Source organism: Leucopleurus acutus, assembly GCF_964270905.1.
Source record: "Leucopleurus acutus genome assembly, chromosome: 2".
In the NCBI taxonomy this organism is placed as follows: domain Eukaryota; kingdom Metazoa; phylum Chordata; class Mammalia; order Artiodactyla; family Delphinidae; genus Leucopleurus; species Leucopleurus acutus.
In genome coordinates this window covers 162217970-162226945 of record NC_139143.1, presented here as the reverse complement: position 1 = coordinate 162226945, position 8976 = coordinate 162217970, and the positions used below count along the sequence as shown (strand labels likewise).

The window sequence follows — 8976 nt, the reverse complement described above, 5'->3', positions numbered from 1 at the left end:
CCTGCGTTCAGGTGACCTAAAACTACTATTTCGGAAAAAGAATGGCCAGCAATCTGGGTTCCATACAAGAAAAGGACACAGGCATCCCAGCTTTCAGATATGACATTTTACCTTTTGTAGATACCCACTCATAGAAGAACCACTAGCCACGTAAAGGATGAGAATCCTATCATAGATGAGACTCCAAAAAAAGTCCAGGTACATAATGTGCACGAGAAAGGTAGTTCCAGGTTCCTTGGGATCCTAGACACACTATTCAAATCTTTTTGTTTCGTTTTGTTTGGCTGCGTTGGGTCTTTGTCGCTGCACATGGGCTTTCTCTACTTGCAGCGAGTGGGACTACTCATTGCAGTGGCTTCTCGTTGCGGAGCACGGGCTCTAGGCAAGTGGGCTTCAGTAGTTGCAGCACACGGGTTCAGTAGTTGTGGCACACGGGCTTAGTTGCCCACACTATTTGAATCTTAAACTAGCAATCCAGAGAATTCTTCTGTAAGGTATTTCTACCATTCTTGGTACACCCTCAGAAAGGTTTCTTCCCATACTCCCATGATACTATTTTTTTTAATAAATTTATTTATTTGGCTGTGTTGGGTCTTTGTTGCTGTGCGCGGGCTTTCTCTAGTTGCGGGGAGCGGGGGCTACTCTTCATTGCGGTGCGCGGGCTTCTCATTGAGGTGGCTTCTTTTGTTGCGGAACACGGGCTCTAAGTGTGCAGGCTTCAGTAGTTGTGGCGCGTGGACTCAGTAGTTGTGGCTCGCAGACTCTAGAGAGCAGGCTCAGTAGTTGTGGCGCACGGGCTGAGTTGCTCTGCAGCATGTGGGATCTTCCTGGACCAGGGCTCGAACCCATGTCCCCTGCATTGGCAGGCGGATTCTTAACCACTGTGCCACCAGGGAAACCCCGCCATGATACAATAAACTTTTGGTATTTGGGGAACACAGCACTGATAGACCAGGAGGGCAGGAGAATATGGGCTGTCAATTCATTACCAACCTTTAAATCCTGCCCCCTCTTAGACAAGTTACTTGATTTTTTGTAAGAGTTCCCATATCCTCCTCTCTAAGACACAGAGTAATAGCTGCCTTTCTGGGTTGTTAAAAAGATGAGCAATAATGCATATAAAGCACCCCAAACAGTGACTTATCTACTCGAACGGTGATGGAAAGTGATAATCAATAGTCTGACAGATGTGAAAAGCTTTTATTTTCAGCATAGAACATTATTTGTGGATTCTATCAAGCAATCTCTATAGTATACCCTCCTAGGAGAGTAAGTCTCTTTTAGAGGATACGTACCCTCATGCAGCACGCCTGGGAAAGAGCCAATCTTTGGTTCTCACTTCCCTTCCCTTTTCTTTCTTCCTCTTCCCCCTCATGCACAGACGAGCCCCTTCCTTAAACCCTAACTCCTTTTGCAAGCAGTCTTTGAAACTGGCGACTTCAAGGGTGTTTTGTCCTTCTTATAAAATTGTTAGCATTTGCTGGGACTTCTCTGTTTCTTCATAGAGAGTTCTCCAGTTTTTTCCCAGATGGCTCTTTTTATTAATTGGTTTGTGTTAGGGGCAGGTCAGTTCGCTGGGGATAGGAAAATGTTGAAAAACACAGCAAATAAGACGCAAGCTAAATAAGCTGCAATTGCTATCCAAAACCTTGGATCTTTCAGCAGTGCCTTATCAAAGCAGCTGAACACGGTATAACCAATGGACATCCCAGCAAATCCACCTGCAACGTGAGCTGCAAAAGACACCTTGAGAAAAAAGGGGAAAAAATGGGAATAAGTGAAGAAAATGTTAATTGCATACTTCAGCTGTTTAAGAAACAAATACCATCCCAGTCAAAGAGTCTTAAAAGTCTGAACAGCAAGGTAGTGAGACAAAAGAGACAAAAAAACTCCATGTGCACAGAGAGGAGATATTCCAAATCATGCAAAGCTAAAAAAAATATCAGCTCACTGGCTCTGAGCACAGAAGACAGAGCCATCATTTCTCTTTATTCTTGGTCATCATTGCGTTTAGGATGGTTCTGTATAAGGCCAACCAAGAGAGTAAGAGTTGAGGTGCCACGAGGGATCTCTATAGGAGCATAATCTGATCCCACATAAATGGCATGTCTAAACTAAAAAATACACACAGATAGTCAAACAGAAACTACCAAATTCAAAGACCAATTTCAATAAAACTGGAAATCTTTGTCAGTTTTCTTTTTATTGTAAATTCATCTGGACCCAAATTATTGCTGCTTTCCAATCTGCATTTTATTCTCTGTGAAGTCCCTTCACTCCTGTTTTTTGGAATAGCTACCCGTATAGCAGGTGCAGAGAACTAGAGCCAGCTGTCAGGGCTATGAGAGAGAGAAGGGAAAAGGACAATCTAAAAGGCTGATTTCCTCAGGAATTTTCTTGACTTCCAAGTTTAAACTGACTGTCCTAAATCTCAGGACAGTCAGTTTGTTGCCCCTATTTGGTGACCCTTTTTAGCTATTGATATGATAGGTAATTTAAAAAATAATAAACTGAACTCACCGGGGACCCATTTGCAGGGACAAAGAACCTTCTGTAGAGAGCAAATCCCATGTCCGACACAACTAGAAGGGAAAACAGCCCAGTGAAGCCCCACGATCTCCAAAACAGTGCACCAGTTATTTTTGGTTCCCCTCTAGCAATGGTAGCAACGTTTATTGAGACTTACTCTGTGCTAGGTACTGTTCTAAGAGTCTTACACGTACTAACCTGCATTATTAATCCTCACAACAACCCCATGAAATAGGTACTGTCATTATCCCATTTTGTAGATGTATTGATCCAAGAAGTATTTATTGATTATCGCCCATGTGCCAGGCACTACTCTAGATGGTGGAGATACTGCCGTGAACAGATCAGACTGCCTCATGGAACTGAAAGTCTAGTTGGGGAAAGCAAATGAATAAGTAAAACATACAGTATTGTCAAACGGTGCTTAGTGCTATGGAGAACACACAAAGAGAAGAAGGAGAATTGGGAATGCTGGGAGTAGGGTGTGATTTTTTTTTTTTTTTGCGGTACACGGGCCTCTCACTGTTGTGGCCTCTCCCGTTGCGGAGCACAGGCTCCAGACGTGCAGGCTCAGCGGCCATGGCTCACGGGCCTAGCCGCTCCATGGCATGTGGGATCTTCCCGGACCGGGGCAGGAACCCGTGTCCCCTGCATCGGCAGGCGGACTCTCAACCACTGTGCCACCAGGGAAGCCCTAGGGTATGATTTTTAACTGGAGAGTCAGGGAGGATCTCAAGGAGAATATGGCATTTGATAGAGATAAGGGAGCAAGCCATGCTGACCTTTGAAGTAAGAGTCCTCTAGGCAGAGGGAAGTGCAAAGTCCCTAAGGCAGGACCATCTGCCTGGTGTGTTTGAGGAATACCAAAGCAGTTGATCTGGTCGCATAGGTGGTTTTCAAAGGATGGTTCCCTGCCCCACTGGGATCCCAGCATCACTGGAAATGAAAATTCTCAGGCCCACCCCAGACTTACTGAACCAGAAACTCTAAAGGTAGGGCTCGGCAGTCTGTTTTTTAACAAGACCTTCGGGTGATTCTGGACTAAAGTTAGGGATAAAGTAGTAGGTGATGAGATCCAACAGAAGCAGATGTAGGTCGTGTAGGGCCCTTATGACCACTGTAAGGACTTTGACTTTTACGCTTTGAAGCTTTTGAGCACAGAAGTGACATGTCCGACTTATGTTTTTAAAAGATGATTCTGGCTGCTGTGTAGGAAACATACTCTAAGGAAGCAAAGACAGGAGCAAGCAGACAAGCTACTTACTACTGCAGCAACCCAAGTGAGGAATGACGGTGGCGCTTTATACATAAAGAAACCAAAACACAGAGGTTAAGGACTTGCCCAAGGCCGCCCGTCTCAGAGGCAGTAGTGGGATTTGGGAGGCTTCACTCTCACCCACCACACTAATCGCCTCTGATTGCCATCAGGAGAACAGAAGATGGGCCCAAAAAGGAAATGAGTCCACATTTTCTAATGGAACACTGAGAGCCAGAACTTAGACATTCCTCAAATAAGTCAGACCTCTGATGCTAAAAGAGCTTCCAGGTTTCTTGGCTTAGAAGAACTCTGCCCTACATGTGCACTTGGAAACATCTCCTGCAGCTGTCACATTCCACATCCATCCCCCAATTCCCTGTGCTCTACTTAGTGAATGTCCTAGGAGACAGAAAGACCTAGTCCTTGCCTTTGGGAAAACAGCATCAGGACCATGTGTTCTGGCTAGTTTCCCTTTCAATACAGTATTGACACTGAAGTCACTGGATAGAAATTGAGGTCGAGGAGAAGTACTCAATGTTAATTTAATTGTAAATGACTATCACACAAAATGCTGGATAAATGTGGCTATATTGTTTTTTCGATCATTTGCAATTCCTGATCCAGGGTAAATAACAGAGATAGGACTAGGAAAGTATAAGAAAACCACTGCTGGAAAACAGGGTTGACTTACTGGAAACAGTTTGGTCTAGTCTTCCACAGTAGGAGACCTCCTTTCAAAAACTCTTTGTAACCCTTAGCATGTCAATTTCTCCGTTCAATTTCTCTCTTGTTTTGGCCACTTCTGACTTACACCTGCCTGGCCCTTTCTGCTTCCCAGGGGAGTTTACTTCTAAGCTGCTGCAGTCTCTAAACTAAGACCTGTCTTCCCACCTGAAAAGAAGCCCTCATTCCAATAAACCAAATCACTGTCTTCAATAAAAGTTGACACTCATTTTAAGGGAGCTGCCTTTATACGGATTTTTTTGAAGGATGAAAATGTGAGATTTCCTGAACTTTTTCCGGGGAAGGTCAGTTGCTTTGTTAGAAAACAGATCCAACAAATAATGCTTAATGAAGGAAGGTCCTAGGGCCAATTGTCCTTCACAATTAGGAATGATATTTACCATTAAAAAAAAAAACAAAAAACTATACATTTTCCCAAGGAAACATGTTTAAAATTAAAATGTACTTGTATTTCATTAATCCAGAGTTTGTTCTAACTTCTCTCATTTACAATAGTAGGTAAACCAGGCCAAAGAACTTTTAGAAATGGCCTGTGGGGAAGGTTGATGTTAGTGTGTCCTACCTATGTTTGTAGGATATAATAAAAGCACATCATTCAGTGATTGTATGACTTACCTCAAGAATGACAAAATGTTTAAAGCAACTATACCCCAATTAAAAAAAGAAAAGAAAGAATGACAGAATGTTACATAAACTATATTTGGAGATAACCCTGTGCATGAGGAAAGGGCTTTTACTCCAACATTAAAGGGTATTAGAGTATTAAAACCTTTTCCTCACTGAGGGTTTGAGGCTTATTTTACAAAAGTCATTCATAACTACCTGAAAGAAACAGATTGACTGATGACCCTGATAACTTGTGTAAGAATATTTTTCTGTCTAAGGACTTGTCCCTTGGTTCTGGTTGTGACTCCGACGGCTCTGCCTGCACAGCAACTCTCCTAACTAACTCCCAGACATCCGTCCTCCTTTCTGTGCTGACTAGTTTCCCTCACTTTTTGGATTTCTTATGGAGAAAAACAGTATATATGGTATGGTATAAACTAGAAACAAGTCACTTCTTTTCTCTCGGGATGAAATATTGTTTTTACAGTTAAACCGTTCATGAACTTAATTTAGTCTCTTTTTTGAACTCTTGATACCAATTTGCAGAATCATTTTTTCCTACTATGTGGACAGCCAAAAGCTTAGCCTGTATCAAGTGTCACTTCTGTCTTGGCCTTCAAGTCTGAGCCAACAGTCTGGCCCCAGGGTCAGCCTTCTCCCCGCACCCTCCACGCAGATACAGCTTCAGCAGGAGCAGATCCAGAAATACAGGTTACCAGCTCTGCCTTCACTCTTGTTTGCTTCTACTCTGTATGGCCTGCCACCCGTCCAAAATCCTGACTTTCAGACACGCCGAAAATTCCACCTCTTCTCCAGACTGAACGTACTTCCTAAATTCTTTCAGCATGTAATTCTAGACTATCATTCCTGGAGATTTCCAAAGCCACATCAGTCATGCTCCTACTTCCCTGACCCCTCTCTTCCTTCACCTCTGCTCTCATTTTCAATCCTCAGCCACCACTCCATGCTTATATCCTAGATCAGTTTTTTTTTTTTAATCTGAAATTGAGGAAGAAAATGGATTATATGAATGGTTTTCAAGCTTTGCCTTTCTGACAAAATCATACACAGAATCTAATGTATGAACAAGAAAAATCCAGTATATAAAACATAAATGACAGCAGAAAGTAACACAACATTTTAAATCAACTATACTCCAATAAAAAATTTTTTTAAATAAAAAAATTTTTTAAATCCAGGGGCTTCCCTGGAGCCGCAGTGGTTAAGAATCTCCCTGCCAATGCAGGGACACGGGTTCGAGCGCTGGTCCGGGAAGATCCCACACGCCGCAGAGCAACTAAGCCTATCCGCCACAACTACTGAAGCCCGCGTGCCTAGAGCCCGTGCTCCACAACAAGAGAAGCCACCGTAATGAGAAGCCCTCACACTGCAACAAAGAGTAGCCCTCGCCGCAACTAGAGAAAAGCCTGCGCGCAGCAACGAAGACCCAACGCAGCCAAAGATAAATTAAATAAATATTTTTAAATATATATATATATTTTTAAAAATCCATAAACGATGGTATTGTGGTTGAAGTGGACGGAGTGCCTCGAGCCCTACTCTCTTGACTCCCCCTCACTCCAGAAAGAAACAGAGCCACCTCTAAGAACCACCCACCAGGGTCTGTGAAAACTCCATTCACAGCTGTCTGCTTAGGGCTATGAAGACAAACCATTCTTTCTGACTCTAGGCTGATGGTCATCCTACTTGTTAGTGTTTGGGAAATGTGAGAAGGTCTTCTGAAGGTTGAACCCATAAAATTGAAGGTGTGACGTGTTCACAAAACACACTTACTTATAAGGACGATGATGAGTAGTCTGATAATTCCAAAGGCAGGAATCATTTCTCGAAAATTCTTACAAAGAAATAAATAATAATATAAGCTATCTATTGGCAAACAAAACTTCAACTGTCCTCCCCCTTCATCTGCTTTATCATTTAAAATAAAGTGTGAGTGTCAAATATTTGCAAAACAAAGCATCGGTGTAACAGCCCAGTTTTCAAATGTATTTGGGAAGCACAATGCTGGTGCACTTTGGAGTGAAAATGAAACATGATATTAAATTCCTTGATATAAAGTAGACACAATTTTATTAGCAGGAAATAATCTAAATATAAGTAATAAAAAATCAACACTTATTATGTCATAGATAGTTAATGCATGTTGTCAAACTAAATCTGATGAAATATTTCCAAGTTTTTTGGTTAATATTCATTTGATACATCTTTACCCTCTTTCTAAGTAGGAGTTAGCAAAGACAACTAAAATTTGAGTATTACCTTTATTTTTTTAGATAATTTCAGAAAATTTTAAATGTCAGTCGGTCCAAAAACAACCCAGTTGGATTTTAGCTTTGAAAAATCTCACACCACCAGCTTGCAGTACCCTCGTGTGTTACTAGAGGACAGAGCAGACTCAGAAAGATACTCCCACTTCAGCCCGAGTTACCGCTCCCTTCCCTTTCAAGTTAACTGTCTTCCCAGAGATGCTGAAATAGCTGTGTTTATTCTAAATCAATTATTTTCAAATTGTTGTGACCATGACCTACAGTAACAAATAATTTACATAACACACATAAATCAAATAGTACTTATCCTTATTACACGTGATGTGTACTGACATTTTTGTTTGTAAAGGGATTTTCACAATCCCTTCAGCTGCGTTCACAACCACTAATGGGTTGCAATCCAAAGTTTGAAAAACATTTTTCTAAATGACTTCTATTTTTTGAACAGTTTTTTAATTGATTCATATTTCTTCCTCCTAGAGTATCTTTAAAGCACACCTATGTGGTTAAAGGGTTAATTTAGTCAGGACTTTAGCCTGTTTTAAAAAGTGGTTGGCATCTCACATACTATATCATGGGCGTGTAAAATGGTATGCAACTTTGGAGGCATTTATCAATGAAAATGTAAAGCCTTCACCCAGTAAATCCACTTCTAGGAATTTACCTGCAAAAAGAATCACACAAATGCAAAAAGACAGGTGTGAAAGAACATTCCTTACAGCATTATTTTGAAATGTGAAAAGCTGTAATCACCCGAGATTTCTTTTCAATTAAGGATTAAATGTCGGGATATAGCTATATAGAGCGTGATGTGGAGCGCCTGAAAAGACTGAGCTGGATTTCTGTGTATTGCCATGAGTAGATAGGATACTTTATGTTAAGATGCAGAACAATATAAGGGTAGTTCCATTTTTGTAGCATTACTATTGGTAGAATTTTGAATACACATAGAAAATGTCTGAAAGGATGTATATCAAACTGTTAACAGATACTAAATTGGGAACTTTGACTTCCTATTTTTCAATTTTGAATTTTATTTAATATTCATTATTTTTGAGATCGGGAGAAAAAAATAAAGATAAAATATGAAAGGAAAACTCTTGTGGCCAAATGGAAGATGTGTTCTTAGTAAATATTGATAAATGAAGATGCCCTGAACCAAATACCAATAATTGTTTTAAAAAAACATATTTAAGGTCCATAGATTCTACTCCCAAAGTTCTTACCACTAGAACATTCATGAAATAGCCTCCCATCAGAGCATAGACTCCTCCTGAAGCACCCACAAGAGATTTGAGTGGGTCAAAGATGGAGCTGGCTAGAGACCCTAAAGAAATAAAACACAAAGAATCAGATATGACTATAAAAATCATGAAGGATAAATCTTTCTAATCTAAGGTAAAAGTTGGGGAAGCTTGGACAATTATATTAACAAACAACAAATTCACTTTGTCCCTTCCATACTAGAAAAGTATAGCTATGTGGGCTAACTCCCTCAATTTTTATGAAACATTAAATGTTCAATATGAAGACAGTATAATGGTGATAAAA

At 40.8% G+C, this 8976-nt stretch overlaps 1 protein-coding gene across 1 annotated transcript in view; it reads right to left on the bottom strand.

Annotated features, from left to right (window-relative positions):
• Window positions 1-1566: 1566 nt before the first annotated feature.
• The window catches only part of RHBDL2 (rhomboid like 2), a gene marked incomplete at its 3' end in the record, with an annotated part of 30453 nt that continues 23043 nt past the window's right edge, over window positions 1567-8976 (bottom strand). The window contains exons 5-8 of the mRNA XM_082832900.1: window positions 8652-8752; window positions 6932-6992; window positions 2521-2582; window positions 1567-1746 (exon numbers count right to left, since the gene is read on the bottom strand). Of these exons, the coding sequence (XP_082689026.1) occupies window positions 1567-1746; window positions 2521-2582; window positions 6932-6992; window positions 8652-8752 (404 nt within the window). The remainder of the gene's footprint in view (window positions 1747-2520; window positions 2583-6931; window positions 6993-8651; window positions 8753-8976) is intronic.